This window comes from Pieris napi, chromosome 9 (assembly GCF_905475465.1).
Source record: "Pieris napi chromosome 9, ilPieNapi1.2, whole genome shotgun sequence".
Lineage (NCBI taxonomy): Eukaryota > Metazoa > Arthropoda > Insecta > Lepidoptera > Pieridae > Pieris > Pieris napi.
The window spans coordinates 12,979,454-12,996,396 of record NC_062242.1 but is presented as its reverse complement, the minus strand read 5'-3'; the positions used below and the strand labels follow the sequence as shown (position 1 = coordinate 12,996,396).

General features: G+C 32.5%; 1 protein-coding gene across 15 annotated transcripts in view; it reads left to right on the top strand.

Moving 5' to 3' along the window:
• The window catches only part of LOC125052239 (hemicentin-1), a 193,334-nt gene that overhangs the window by 106,361 nt on the left and 70,030 nt on the right, over positions 1-16,943 (top strand). For all 15 annotated transcript variants that reach the window (XM_047652945.1, XM_047652942.1, XM_047652946.1 and 12 more), the window contains exon 4: positions 11,100-11,254. In XM_047652945.1, coding sequence (XP_047508901.1) covers positions 11,100-11,254 — 155 coding nt within the window. The remainder of the gene's footprint in view (positions 1-11,099; positions 11,255-16,943) is intronic.

The following is a 16,943-nucleotide window of genomic DNA, read 5'->3' as shown; positions in this document are numbered from 1 at the left end:
CTACAGAAACAATTTAATTTAAAACGTTTAGTCAAATTGTTATTTTAACTTGAGAAACATACATACGTACATCTCGGGATTTAAGTTACCTACAAATTCTATTATGTAAAACACAAATGTTTTTTTTATAACCGTTTGGTGTAATGGTTGTAATGGTGCCAGTTCTTCTCTAAATGAACTGGCACTAAATGTAAAGTTAGAAACATTTCATATACATTTCTTTTTTTGACGTTCATAAGTGTACATTGTGTTACCTATATGATAAAATGATTTTTGACTTTTTGACTTTTAATATGTAAGGCACTCGTTATTATTTAAAATGTGAAGCAACTCTCTTGCGGGTTGCGAAACAGCACTATGTAGGTTTCGTTGTTTTTGTTTTGTCACGTTATTTGTGTCCCAAATAAAACATACAATGTTTCTAAGGCTATATTGAGCTTCCATTTCCGGTTGAGTAATTTTTTATGAGGATATTCGTAGACTGTGATTTTTCCCGCGCCAGTCAGACAGCCGTTGTTATAACCCGTACAGTTTTTCGGGTTTGGAAATATGTAAGGGTTATATGTAGGTATATTTATAATTTTTAAAAGTATATTAAAGTGATTTAGCTTTTCTTTACGTGGACCTCATTCCTGGCTTCATAACTGCTGGAAAAATAATTTTTTAAATTAAATGCTTTGTTGAGGCTTATTTGACGAGTTAAAGATTTTATGTTGTGTATATGCTGTCAAAGTCATCGGTAGGCGTGCCACCTGGAGCATTACATCCGTTATAGCAAAATTATAAGTAAAAAAGTAAATTTAATATCAGCATTCAGTTTTTAAATATTTGATACATGGTTGATTGGGCCAGCAATAAAGTTAAAAGTAAATTTTTTGTCAAATATTACCGGCCCAGTCGTAGCACGTTTAAAACGGAATTTAAAATCGCGGTTTTTACATAAATTGTTAATTGTTCAATAGTTTTCAGCTCGTGACTCATCGATTAAACTACCTTTTTATTTATAATTCCAAAATTGTTCTATGTAAGTTATGATAAAATGGACTGGTTAGTGGAGATTGTGTGAAGAGTAGAAAGTTTGGGACGTTCAAAAAGAAATTTATAAATATATAGCTACCTAGTTACTCTATAAATCTAGAAGAATGATTTCGCGGAGATTTCAATCGATATATTTATCACGTGTATACTTTAAAATTATGTTAACTAAACATAATTTAGCCGTATATTTAAATAATATTCCTTAATATGCAAGATAAAACTAACCGACTAAAATCATTATTTCTGCCTTTTACTTTTGCTACGTGGTTTCGTTATTAAGAAATGTAACTATCGTTATTGCTGCTCCTGAATTCAATCAACGTTATAATGATAAGAACACAATTTTGGTTGTGTCTCAATTTTTGTAGTTACATGTGGAGTAACGTAATTAAGCCCTGGATAAACAAAAATGTCTCCCGGGACCACGCGCTGCGACAATCTATTTATATTTACTCTATACACCCACAACTGAAGGCTAGATATGGTATTCAGTTGTCAGAAGCATTATTTATTTTTTTGTTATAATTGAAGAACTACTTTATATTAGTACAATTAGATAGTTCAGCATAACTTTTTTTAAACCACCACAGAGGATTCACGCAGTATAGACGTTAGTGACCAAGCGTTAATCGAAGCCTGGTTGGTTTATTCTGCGAAAAGTTTTGGTTAGATTCTCCACGAAGCAATATTATTTTTGCGTCAAAATCAGAACAATCTGGTATTGTTAATATCCTAAATTCTCTTTGAAAAATGTTACGGAAATGACGCAGAAACGTGACTATATATTATAATATGTCAATAAATTTGAACAAAAGAAAATTATTTTTAGAAAACATATTAATTGTTGACTTATACTTGAACTTTCAATTGACATAAACTGACAGTATTGTTTAGTACATAATTCAATAATATTCAAACACAACGTGCCGTATATTCTAATATATAATTGGAACTAAAGTATTCTGAAAGCCCCAAAATTAATCCTTTTAATATTTCGAAATACGATTTAAATTGTAAAATACATAAAGAGGTTTCGCCCAACAATAAGAATGCCTTATCCATATTTCACATTCGCGTAACACCCTTAATACATTACGTGCGCCCCCTATTGTATGACAAGGCACACGAGCCCATAATTTAGACCCTGATTTGACAGCTTTACGTGTACAGGCAACACTAGTTTTAGGATGTTATAAACACATGAAGATCATGCATTGCGGTGTTTTTTAAATTTTTCTCACACTATAACTACGGCTACTCATGATAAGGATTTCATCACTAAGCGTTCGCGAGGGCAAGTATTATTTATTTATTTCGTAATCCTACAGCTTACATAAATGTTATATAATAACAAACAGTTAAACTGAAAATATAGCCAGAGATGGAATATTTAATACATTTAACTACAAAAAGGTTCAAACATTTACAAAAGGAAACAAACAAATAAAAATTATTCAATACATTTAACTAAGTGTTACCTAATTTGGCTGTGTTGTGTGATGGTGTAAAAGTGAGGGTAAGTACGTGAAGGTGTGTTTGTGGGGTATGCTCATGATGTAGGTGATTTTGCACTATGGATATTCTTAATACTCCTGTTAACCATATTCCACGATAGCTTAAACTCAAGCCTTAAATAGTGCTCGTTGTAAGTCCAGGAGGCGCGATACATAACTGAGTTTTTTGCATAGTTGGTGTGATGTGAACAACAAAGCACGATTACGAGTCTGGTAGGCAGGACAAGAAAGGGCAATTTTCCTAGCAGTGAATTGCAAATAATTATATTTGAGACGATGTCATGTAGTAGCAATAGTCGAGAGTCTAAAGTATTAATTACTCAATGAGTTTAATATTGCGTTGTGACTTAGGAATTTAACATTGACAGATTCGATACAAGACTACACATCTCGTGAAATAAATTAAAATACAACCTTTAACACGCCTAAGAAACCTACATAAAATAAAATGTATATATTGTAAGCTTTGCAGTGATGACGAGTTGTGTTTGTTTAAAAAACTTCCCGAGTAAACGAACACACGTAATTCTTTATAAGATAATCCCCTAAATCCTTGTTTACTTTGTGGAGCCACGAGGCAGGCGACTCTTATTTATTCATATATCCTGTTTTTTTACGGGTCACATAACACATGTACACAAAGTATCTTTCCGGTGTTGCTATTGAATTTAATTGACGATAATTAAATAATTAACTTATTATACTCGCTGATATTTTATTAACGATATTGTTATCATTAAAATATACTTTTTTTGTGGTTAGTGAATAAATGTGATCTGATAAATACGTAATTTTTACACCATTTAAAGTGTGTAATTTAAAACTAAAATACCCTGTTTTCGTGGCTGGTCGTTCGTTAATCTCTCACAGCGCGATAAGCGCTTCAAACACGAAATCCTTAAAAATTACCAACAAAGGCCTCCGTCATAACTCTCCTCCATTGCCTGTGATAAAGGGAGAAATTATTTAAGGCTTTTCTTTAACATCTTATCTTTGTTTTCCGTTGAAATTTAGAGACGATTACTGACCTGCAATGTCTTTAGATTGACAACGTAATCAATCTTATTAAATAACAAAATATGACAGGTATTTTAAATATTAATTGTGTTTCAGCTTATGAAACTTCCAAATCAGCAAAAAAAGATGGATCGCTACATTAAAACTATTTGGCAACATTATTCAAGGGAATGAGCTAAATCAGGGGTCGATCTTATATATCGTTTCCAAAAGGGACAATTTCCTGTTTGAAATCCCATTCGGGCAATTCGAGCTGTTTAATGATGCAAATCGAATAACATTTTGATGTTTTTGCGAGAGCCTTGTTTCGATCTTTTTTATATTTAACCCATTTTACAGAAAAACAGATACTGTTTATATATTTACATTGGCTTGGTAAACCAATTGTAACCCTTAGTTTTTTGAGAAGTCATTTAATAAATAAAATATTTAATAAGTAATAAAATAAGTGTACACTATGGTTAATAACACTTACTTGTGGGTAGGGAATTACAACTTCCTTCTATTACAGACATAAAAAAGTGAAACCATTTTTATAATTTGCTGTTTTATCCTAACCTAGAATTTCTTTCCAATAATAAAAGGTTTAATGGTTAAGGTTTATAGCTACCTATAAAGACTATTTCTGTGTAATGACCGATTGCCTGTTATTTTTTATACTGCCAGTATATGTACCATAAAGTTTTAACAGCTATTGTTCTTTATACGAAGATTCGATTACTATTTTATTTGAGTACTTATTGGTCACGTATTATTTAATGTGCTAAGCATTCACTGCATGATAGCATCGGTCATATACCGGATAGGTAGATTTCAGCTCCTGTCAGAGTTGCTAAATCCTATAAGCCGATTCCAGTATAATACGCAAAATAAAGTGCTGTTGTAGCTTAGTTCTGTGTTAAAGTTCTAGCGATTTGATAGGAGAATCGAAAAGAGGATACCAACAAGTGCGTAAATTTAATTTTCATAGTGCACATTAATTGATGCGTTACGTTGATTGAATCGCTCTACTGGGCAGCTATTCCTGTGTAGCCGTCTAGTGGTGTAGCACGGTGCGTAGCACTACTCGGCTACACTCTACAAACTTCTACGCAGTTGTGTAGCTATTCGCATACTTAATGCCTTTTGTTCACGTTCATACAGAAGTTCATAAACATTATTAATTAAATACTTTTAAATAAATCCTTATTATCAGATAATATGATTATTTTTTACGTTATTTATTATACTCATCAATTTGCCACATAACTATTTGATATTAAAAGTTTATTAAAAACAAAACCTAATAAGATTACATTTTATTCAGTAGTAAGTAATTTGTAAATCGACGTCCCGCAAAAATTTAAAGCAATAAATAATAGAACAGCATTTCTTAAGAAACATTAATTTCGAGAACACAGAAACATTTGTTTATTTTAACCATTGTTTATCTGGTAACCTATTTGTTTACGTTTGAACTTTGTTAACTCCAGGCCTGTTCCTCGCGATAATGTTCTCAATGGCTATTATGTTTCTGTTATACTGCTTTATCTCTAAATACGAAATCACTTTATTGTTCTTTAGTGGTGAACTTTTGACACGGAATGTACAGGCGACCCATTTTATTTGCGATTTAGAATTTTAAGACAGCATTGTGGCAATAAAAGCTTTTAAAAAAGTATTCGTGCGTGTATGTAATGACATTTGATATGTCCTATTTATTTTATTAATATATTATTAAATCTTTTAAATTTATATCTTTGTTTTATATTTGTATAGCATAGATACGTATAATGAAGTATAGCGTTAACTTTGAACTAAAGTTTATAGCGTGACCCCAAATAAAACCGAAAATGTAATTTCGCTAACAAAAAGCTATAACAAAACACAAAGTCAGTCACATTCACGGCTCGCTGGTCCGCGAAATCGGCCCGAGGTGCTCCTACAATTGTTTCCGCCCTTATTTCATTTCACTTTCACTTATTAAGGACACCTGAAGAAAATTTCTTTTCACGGTCCGTACGATGCGCATTCACGAAATAACTTTTTGACAAATGAAATATTGTTTAAAATTCATGGTTTGTAAGTAGAGCGAATATAGATACACAAAGAAAATAATTTTTGGTTTGAATGCCTTTTAATATTAAAAGTAAAAATAAATTATCTATTTTGTTATTATTACACTTGGTCCGGTGAACGGTTCATCTGAAGAAAGTATTTCAGGTGGATCGTTCTGCTCCAACTATGTGCATTGTGTGTTATAAAACCTCATTATTATGCATGCTACGTTAACAGAGACAAATAATTGTAACTTTTTATGCAAGCGTACTATAATATGAACGTATTATACAATGTCACTCGAATGAAATAAGGTGCAACATATTATAAATGAAACAAACAAAGCATTGAGGTGCAGCATCCCAGTGAAACAGCATATTTATCTAGAGAATAGGGCGTATAAATTACGTGTAAGGTGCGGTTTAGCGAGACATTCGGTTGGAGACAAATTTGCGGACGGAACTGTCTCTGGCTAAATGTCTTTAGCACGGCATTCGAAACTGCAATTTACTGAATAAGGGATCCTCGACGTTACCTATTGTATATATTGTATTTAATATTAAGGAATAGGAATTCACAGCTAGATTTCCGTTAAATGTTGAAAACTTTACAATTTAAAGAACCCAATCTGATGGGATTTACAAACAGCGCCCAAAATAGAAAGATTTTGTAAGACGAGAGAACTTATCTCAGCTAAGGTTGACTGTTAACACCACTTAACCCTTAAACTGTTGTCAACTTGAGTGAAGGGAGGCTCGTCGCGAAACAAAGAATGGCGTCTAGTTGATACTTAAAAATGCTTACTGGCTCCACTGAACTGGTTAGACCGTTTTCTATCAAATTTTTTTGTTAATAGTAGCCATATTTATTTCAGTAGTAAAGCCAACGTCCTAGGACTGCAAATTGTAATTAATAAATGTCCTATCTCAAACCATAGTTGTTGAATATCGATGAATAAAATAATAATATGATTACAATATTATTGAGCGATACATGAAGCGCGATGCTTATGGCATATTTCAATTATTATTACGTATCTATTGTGTTTACCGGCGTTTTACTTAGTGCTAAAACCTTGGCCAATCATTTATAAGGTAAAGAGTACAATTGTACAAACATCACTTTGAAATCGTCGTCCATGAATCTCATCATAAAATTCTGTAATATAGTGTAAATATAAGTTATTTCCCCCTTTACCCTTATGTTAATTAGCGCGGGATACATTTGCATAATTCATGTAAAGTGTATTAGTTTTTCAGCTCATATTTCACGTGTCAGGCGAAATTTTAGCACCTATTGTCCCACTTAACTGTTTAATGTTGTTGGCCGTATTCACACCGTAGCATTAGGAAAGCAAAATATCTGTTACTTCCATTTTTAAGTATTTACTTAAAAGCGTATATAAACCAATTTATTGGAAATAGCTAAGTGATCATATGAAAGAAAATTGAAAAAATGCAACAAGCATTGCCTCAGTCGTCCACGTGTATTCACCTCGTTACGCTATATTCCGAAATAACTGATCATGAAGTTTAGTCACAACGCCTTTAATTTCTAGTGAAGTAAGCTTTGCTGCACTCACGGTGTGATAGCCAGTCATATTTATATGAAAACTAGTTCTGTGAAACGCGTTTTTATAGCTAGAGCCTGCTTAATGTTGACGATTTTACTCATATACGCTTTATAGCTGCACATAAAAATTATGCGACGAAATATTACGTCTAGTTATTGTCATAGTTATGACGCCAACTTTAATGATAGATAAGCTTTCTTTTATTTATTTTCTTTTCCATCGTAGTTCTGATTGTATACAATATCACAACTGCTTGAACGTCTGATGCGAGTCTTTATGTACGGGGAGTTTACATCATTAGAAATTCTATAATTGTTAAATACCCTCATTACAAAAACACTTTTTATTCACTGAATTAAATGGACGCATTATTTTTTATGCATTTTTTTGTTTTTTAACAAAATATTTTAATTTTACAATGAAGCATGTTAGTAGTTTTTTTCATTAAAGATCAAGTTTGACTAGTTCACAGACTATTCAGTCAACTTTGTTTACATCACTTGTTAAAATACAAAGCCGTTTCTGGTTGAACTTTTTTACGTGTAAATGAGTGAAATTTCATACGATTACTCCTAATGAAGCAAAAAGTTCACAACACACTTCGCGGAAAAACCACCAAGCGACGGCTACACGCCGGTGTAATTGAGAGCAGCTTTAGTGCGGGTAGTTTTTGCCTTTTATTACGTGGTTTCAGTTTTAATAGCTCTACGTGAAACTATTTTAATATTTCACGCCATCGAGTAGCATTTTCAGGAAATTTCTTTTGACAACCACACCTTTGGTACCGGCGATGATTGAAGTGTATTTAAACACGTTATATACTCGTAGGTATATGGAGTTCGTTATTTTTTCTTTAATTATTCGAGACGTGAAACATGCAGTTGTTAAAAGTAATATGGAAGTAATTAATAAATGCTAAGTATTGTGTTATCATTTTGTACCTATATGTTTTATTAATGAGTTATTGTTGACCCAATATAGGTACGGTGTTTTGCATATAACTTCTTTTTTCGTGTCATTAAAGACTAAGTATATTGAAATATAAACTTTGCGCTTATAGATAACTATTGTTACGATACGAAACTTAGGTTCGTATCTGTTGTGAAGTCTCAAAAGAAAGCTTATCTTTCTCAATAAAAGATAATGGAAGCAGTTCGAATTATTATTTCGCAGCGAACTAAAAGCCGTCATAAAACGCCTGTCTTTATAGACCATAAAAGTTTTAAATTTTCCATCGGTTTAAAGCGCTATTGTTTTTGTTTGTGTTTATAAACTTAGCGCTTGAAGCATCGGAAAGTGTGATAATTTTTAGAACACGATAAAATTGCCGGCTTTTATGACAGCAGTAACATTAATAAGGAAAAATAGCAAGTTGTTAAATTGTTTAATGGACGTCAGAGGGTATTGTTTTGATGTTTTTCGCTTAACAATGATATTGAGCGCTTTATGCTGTTCGCTTCATTTAATTTGTTCAGGTTACGACTTAATTTCAAAAGCTGCCTTTACTTCCATAATAAAATTTATATATTTGCTAAAACTAATTTTGAAGACTGCCTACCATTGTGTTTTAAGGCAGTAAGGAAATGTGTTCTTACTTCTTCTATCCGTGCAGAACCTTCACATGAGAAAAGCCTACTTAAACTAGGTAATTTAACACGAGAGAGTTTAACTACTTAAACAGAGGACGTAAGAGAATTCTCCAGTTTCTTTAAGTAGTTAAACTATGATGAATCGTGTACAGTAGACAATTAAATAACTCGAGCGTAAAATGTTCAATTTAACTCCAAATGTAAGGAAACTCAATTAGTACGAGTCAGGAACAGACTATCAATCTCACGGAGCAGTTTATAAAATGGACAGTGGGGAAAGATTCCGTACGTCTTTTAAATCAATGAAATGTTTATTAGTGGCACGAGTTGATCATTTAAGCAGGTTAAAGCTACTATTTATTATTTCATTCACATTAAAATAAATTCATTTTATAATCATAATGAAGAGATCATCAATTAATTTTATCAGTGCACAAAAAGATAATTTTACTAAGCGCAACCTTACTAACATTATTTCTATGGACTTATTCACCCACGGTCACCTCCAAATTCCTATTTTACATCCTCATTAATGATCAAGTACATTCCTTACATGTATAAGTACACTGTGGACTGAATGTTTTCGCTAGTTCATCCCGCGGGTAGTTTTGATTATAAATTATAATTAGTACTGCCGAAGTAGGTACGTTTCCAGAGAACAATGAGAAAGGATTGACGTTTGTTTACGTAGAAATACCTACGATTGATATTTTCTCTTTGAAGATTTGATATATTTTGCTGAAACAATATAAATTATAATCGAATTGACATGGACTACGATAGCTGGGATGTATTGATTGTAACTGATTGTACATTGAAAAAATTTATATTGCTCTACCTAAGATAATGTTTATTATAAGACAAACAGAGCTAACGGTTACATGAGCTGTTTAAAAAAGATGTGATATATTAAATCGGTGTGGGGTTTTTCGAATGTGGTGTGCATTAAATAAAGTCATAAAGATAGCCTCATAATCTATATATCTAAATAATATGTCATATATATATAATATTTTCTACGCACTCAGCGCCACCTGTTGAATAGTTTGAGGACTATCATCGATTCAATGCAAATTACTCTCTGCAGTCTATACCAATTCCATAATCTATGACTTTGTGTAAGTTCTATTTTATGTGCATTGTGCCGCGTGCATGGTTTAGAAAAGAAAAAATTCAACCCGATGCTCGAATTCTTACAAAAGATTCGGAATTTTTAAAAAAAGCGGCCATTATGTACTAGTTGCTTATTTTGACATTGATCCATAAATACTGCATAGACTGTAATTAAGTGAAATAATATTTAGCAGTTTTTGTTTGTATTTTGTTATTAATATCTCTTGATTAAAAAAAGCCATTGATCGTGAATAACCGTCAAAATTCATTTTTCGTTAGTGCACGCAGTGTTTATTTATTGTATTTGGTAAGTTAAGAGTTTTTAAATTGTTTGGTCTAAAAACTTGATGCACGCCACGACGCTTAGATAATGTATTGTTAAAAAATATTGTTTTAAAGATAGTTAAAGACTTCTTAAAGATCTTAGCTTAAGTAAAGCCGTTAAATAAAGTATTACAAACATTATCGTGAAATTGTAATTCTGCTCGTATTTCTAAAAAAATAGTTTAGAAAAAAATAACAAATACAAGATTAGAAGCTTTATATAATTTCGTTTGATTCGCTATTCGCCGTGCACCGTATGAATAAAGTGACCATTTATTATTTGACTCAAAATGGGACATTGGTTTAATTTAGTTCAAATAATAAGTAGTCAATGAAAAAAAAAAACTTTTGTGAATCTTAACTTTAACTAAATATAGTTATTTATTTAGTTAAAGTTAAGATTCACAAAATATAGGTACCCAAAATGTTTAGTTATATTGATATTTATCAGAACAACAAATTTGTTTTAATAAAGCTGGTGGCGAATTCAAATAAGAATGAGACTCTTGACATGTTTTTTTTTAATATTCTGCTCCTTAAATTTTCGCGCGGTTTCTGCAAACGGGACAATTTTGCGTCCCACAGTTCATTTTGGGGACACCGGGACACGTAATTGGAAAAAGGGACAGTCCCGTTCAAGGCGGGACGTCTGGTCACGTTACGTATGACCGACAGTTTGAAGTAGTTGTCAGTTGAAGGGGATCGTAAGAAAACTCAATTAGATGAGAGTCAAGCGCAGGCGATCCATCAGAGCGCGCTGAACGACCCACTTCGACAAAACTTTACTATAATTGTACTAAAGTTCCAATGACTTATTGAAACAATTTTTTTCGTAACAATATTTTAGGAACGAAATTATTAATGGGAATCTGCTAAACGGTTACCTCTTTGCAGGATGTCAATTTCCCATGAGCCAAACGCTACTTTCGCCGAGCTGGTCATCACCAACGTGAAGGCTGATGATGAAGGAGTGTACCGCTGCGAGATCACCTATCTGCAGGTCGGGGAGGACTGTAACACCGTGCAAGTCACCGACTTTCATACTTACAGTAAGTGTCGACAATTACTACTTAACAATACACAAAGAGTTACTACGTAAACTTAAATAGGTAAGTAAAGTTAAAAAAGTTAAAGTGTTTACTTGTCAATGCTCATGTTAACACATATCCACATACTCATTCCTATTTTATATATATTCCGATTATCTAGTCACCTAGTATTTTTTAAATTATCTATATCAATTTAGATTAAAAAGGTTTGTGATGACCTTACCTTTAAGACCTTGATTGATATAACCTGTCCGATTGGAATTTCATTTCTAAAAAATTTTGTTAATTTAGCTCGTATAAACAACGAAATATGGAACACGTATAAAGTTATTTGCTTTCAATCTATACTATTTCTATACTTAATTAAAAGTATACTGTTGATATTGTACAAATGGCTGGCTGTAATAATTAATTCAGTTATATTATGTCGGCATTAATATTATATTGCGACGCGGGAGAAGGAAGTTATAATACAAACAAGTTAATTCGCAACGCATATCTAAAACGATAATAACCGATCGTATTGAAACAAATCCAATTTCAGTGATGTGCTTAGTTTATTAATATCGATAAAAAGTTAAATAACAAAACTGTTAACAACAAAAATTAGTATTTTTTCGAGTGTCGAGAAACGAATTAATGCAACATTACAAAATTTACGTCAAGTAATTATATTAGTATTATAATTTATAACGACCAATTACTGACCTAATTACATAACATTATTTTTATAAAAAAATATTGAATAATCTAGTATCACCAGCGTACGTCACGATATTTAATACATTAGGGAAATAAGATCGATATGTAACGCTAAGTGGAACATCACTAATGTAACAGTTTCATTGCAAGTAGGATATTACTTTCATCCAGCCCCGAGCGGTTCGATTCTATCGAGGTACTCGAGTTTCTCTCTCACACATTCCTCCTTTTCTAATGGTGTGAATTACTTATGTTTTATATACATTACTGCTTTCTTAAAATAATCGAAAATAAAATTTTATTCTAATTTACTGGCTGTTCAATGGAACTGTAAAAGGCGCACAATTACGTCGGACTAATTAATTTATCCGTTACTAGTTTATATTGAAGTTTTTGTTTGTCAATTGTAAAATGTAAAATGAACAAATTTCATAAACTGTTTTTATTTAGAGCAAGATCTCGGAATAGGTACAGAAATCTGAGATTGTTGTGTTGTGATAAAACAACTCTCTGGTACGAATAGGCATTGTAATAGATCCCCCGTCGGTATTTTTTATTTCGAACATGGGATATTTAGTATCAGAAATAGCCAGTGTACGGCGTACTGAAAACTGATATCGCATTCTCCCTTTATAGATAATGTCTCCAGTGATTCATTCCGGACCGGACCTTATTTGGCCTCATGTCGCACATACTCAATATCCACCATCCACAATATCATCTACTGTAGTAGTGTGCAATTTTCATTGTCTCCTACGCATTTAATTAATTGCATTTATTAATATTTTTTGTATATCTTTTCAACAAGGTTTGATAAAGAATTAATGTTCTTGCCAAATCAAGGCGCATTTTTGAATCCCCTATATACTAAAATCGGTGAAAGTTACACATTTTAAATGCGCTTATGTCTGTATGAATGACAAGATCTAATATGCTCTATATTCCAAAACATCATGCTAATCAATATATACATCATCAATAGGTACATCATCATCTTCAATTTGCACAATACATTTTAAGGTTATGTAGCCGCACAAGTTAATAGGACAGTTAAAATTACCAGCAATTATTCTAAGATTTATACAAGTAACTATTGAGTGTAACCCGCAAATGGCGATTCGGTATTTCCGACCCCAATTTGTTACTAAACACTGATTAATTGGGACGAAGTTTGTTGACTATTTCATTATTCAAAGCGTTTATATTTTGTGGATATTTTATACTTAAAACAAATTAACTTGAATACAGATATTACACAGAAAGTCCATTCAATATTTTTAAATAAGTAGTAATCAAATAATAATTCAAAAGAAGATTTATTCAAGGCGATCTTATTTCTTTATGATTGTTATCTTCATCGTTCGCTTTGCAAGATAATGATAATTCTAGATAGTATCCCAATGCCATATTGGGATCTTAGTAATCTAGATGGCCTTAGTAATATTTTAAGCTATTGCATAGATTTTATCGCGGGCTTTGAGCGCGGCGATCGAATCAAGAAATTCCGTAACGAAAATAAAAACCTAACACACGATGACGTAATATAGGTGCGGCCAATACGCGTCAGAGTGGGACAGAACGCATACTGCGTATTCACATCTCTCTGACGAGATCGGTGACGCAGAGTAAGCGTGGCCGGTGCAGCCGGTACGCATTAGAGTGAGTCAGACTATATAGGCGTGTTAGCCTGAGTCTGGTAGAGTGGTAGATTGAATTAATATCAAAGAAAAAAAATACTGCATAAATAAATAATTGCATAAGTTGATAAAAAATGCTATGCAATAGCTTTACCGCGGCAGTCCTCGAGTGCCACACGTTTTGAATATTTAATACTGTACTAAATAAATCTATTGTGTTTATTTATATCGGTGAAACTGAAGGAAACTGCCATACCTGAAGTTTCAAAAGGCCGACGGCGTATGTGCACTACTTGCCTATCAGAAAAACACACAAAACAGATATAGACCACAAGCCCATGAACAAAAAATACCTGTGAAATGACCCAACCTGAATTACGCTTAGAAGGCTGTTACTATATCTGAAAATAGCTCTGAGCACTATGCCGTCATTTCTGAGCGGTACATGTGAGTACGTGAGTGAATGGACTTTCTCAGGTACAATGGGGGAATTTCGACTAATTATTAATGTACGGCTTTGTTATAAGTGTATAGATGATTAAAAATAAATGTCGAAAAACCTAGTGCCGTACAAAAGTGATGGTGCCGGAAGTCGGTGCAAATTTTTAATTCGACGACAGTTGCAGAAGCAATATAGGTCATTTATTACTGTACGGCATTTGTGTGATTCCTTTTGGACACATATACAGATACTTTACCCGTAAACGCCGTACATATTTCCAGCGGAGCGGTCGAAAGCCAAGGGTCGGAACCCTACCCCTACACCCATATACCCTAAGGTCATTGTAAAATGTACGGCAACATGTTCAAAATATTATTTAACACGGAAAATAATGTTTTATAATTATGCCGTCCAAATGTTATAGTTAATATTTGTGTAATTAAATATTTATCGAAATTTCAGGATTTACCAAGTTCTTACTGCCGTAAGATCAGAGAATAATGTACGGCAACTTGTTTTTTTACATAATGTTACTAAATATTACCGTTGTACATTATAGCCGTTCATAATAAATGGTAATAAATAAAAATATTATGATAAAAAATATATGAAATTTCCGAAATTTAGATGACTTTTCAAATGCTCCTAGAGTAATATGGGGAGTAATATTTTCAAAGATTATTGTTATTTTATATGTAACAAATATAAATAAACAAAAAAAACCAGTTGCCGTACATTTTACTCCAGATTATTCTTTACAGCTGATAAAAACTTCGACGACGTTTGAGGTGTCCCTTAAGGTCATTAATAACTGTACATATCTGAGTATACTACCATAAGGCTGTAAAGTATATTTACAGCCTTATCGTACCAGCAGAGAGAGGTAAAGGAAAAATATTTTTAACAAAAATAAAAATATAATACAGGTCGTCCCAAAGTTATGAGACATGAAGGGAAAGTACCTTAAATATCGCAGATAGGGTATTTTACTAAAATAAGACTTTATGTTATTTTTAAAAGTTAGTAATTCTACATTCAAAGATTTTTTAAAAACTACTTGCCTCGTCTGGAAATCGAACCGGCTTAAATTAAATTAAAAAAAAAACACCCCTACTTTTATGATGCCAATCGAAAGAATGGCCAAAACCTAATAACTTTTCTAAAGTAACAGACTCGTAGGGGATTTTTTTAGGCTGAATACGATAGATAATGTTTTTAATTTGATTAAAAAGATATATTCATGCTGTTCCTTTCTTTTAAAATACTATGTTACTTAAGAAGAGTTATTAGGTTTTGGCCATTCTTTCGATTGGCATCATAAAAGTAGGGGTGTTTTTTTTTACATTTAAGTCGGTTCGATTCCCAGACGAGGCAAGTAATTTTTAAAAAATCTTTGAATGCAGAATTAATAACTTTTAAAAATAACATAAAGTCTTCTTTTAGTAAAATACCCTATCTACGATATTTAAGGTACTTTCCCTTCATTTCCCATAACTTTGGGACGCCCTCTATTGGTAGGCGGTGGTAGCGGACTATCGAAAGTGTACGGCATTTATCTTTTATTGAAGATTGTCTAAAGTATTAATAACTTGTGTTATTGCCGTACAGATAAAAGTCACCGGAAAATGACTCTTTTCTGAGGAAAGTAATTTACCCCATACACCTATGTGTTCCACAAAAAATGTACGGCATGCTGGAAAATGTTATCTATTTGTGAAGTACTCTCAAGATCATTTAATTTTATGTTGTTTCATATCATCATCACCTATATGCTAATCAGACATATGTTGCGACCCTTGGCTTTCGACCGCTCCGCTGGGAATATGTACGGCGTTTACGGGTAAAGTATCTGTATATGTGTCCAAAAGGAATCACACAAATGCCGTACAGTAATAAATGACCTATATCGCTTCTGCAACTGTCGTCGAATTAAAAATTTGCACCGACTTCCGGCACCATCACTTTTGTACGGCACTAGGTTTTTCGACATTTATTTTTAATCATCTATACACTTATAACAAAGCCGTACATTAATAATTAGTCGAAATTCCCCCATTGTACCTGAGAAAGTCCATTCACTCACGTACTCACATGTACCGCTCAGAAATGACGGCATAGTGCTCAGAGCTATTTTCAGATATAGTGACAGCCTTCTAAGCGTAATTCAGGTTGGGTCATTTCACAGGTATTTTTTGTTCATGGGCTTGTGGTCTAATACATATACATCTGAGGCCCAGACCTAAGAGATTGTAGCCATTGGCTTATTGTCATCGCTACAGTAAATAGATTATAAAAAATATAGCAATAATTTCTTAAAAGCAAGGTGCCTTTATAGCCTGGAAGAGTATTTATACGTAGACTATAAGTTTTGATACGAACTATAAATAATTTAACTGTTCTTATTATTATGACATTAAGAAAATTAATATCACATGTGCATTGTGCATGCCTATTTTTATATAGATAATTTTTCTGTTATTTTCTTATTAATCAATCTGAAAATTCCACCTTATTTGCAAATAAACGATTTATTATTATAATTATTGAGCAAGCAATTGCGCGCGAAGTCGATCACATGATGATATTTATTGTGTGCAATGTAGTTATACAATACGTAAAATATAAAAACCCACAATTAAAGCCAATTTAATCGGTTGTTCACAAAATTAGTATCTACACATTCCACCGTAAAATATCCAATAGGAAGTATAAAGTTATATTCACCATAAAAATACAGATTTATTATAGCGATAATTCAATTAAGTAAGTTTAATAAGTTGGAGAACTCCCAAATGTATTCCATTTATGGTGGGCTAATAGAAGATCACTTAAAACACATTTAAATAAGCCTTAGAGCAAATTGAGTGCCCCTTTTGGTATTTGATTGAACTCAGATTGAGCGTTTTAT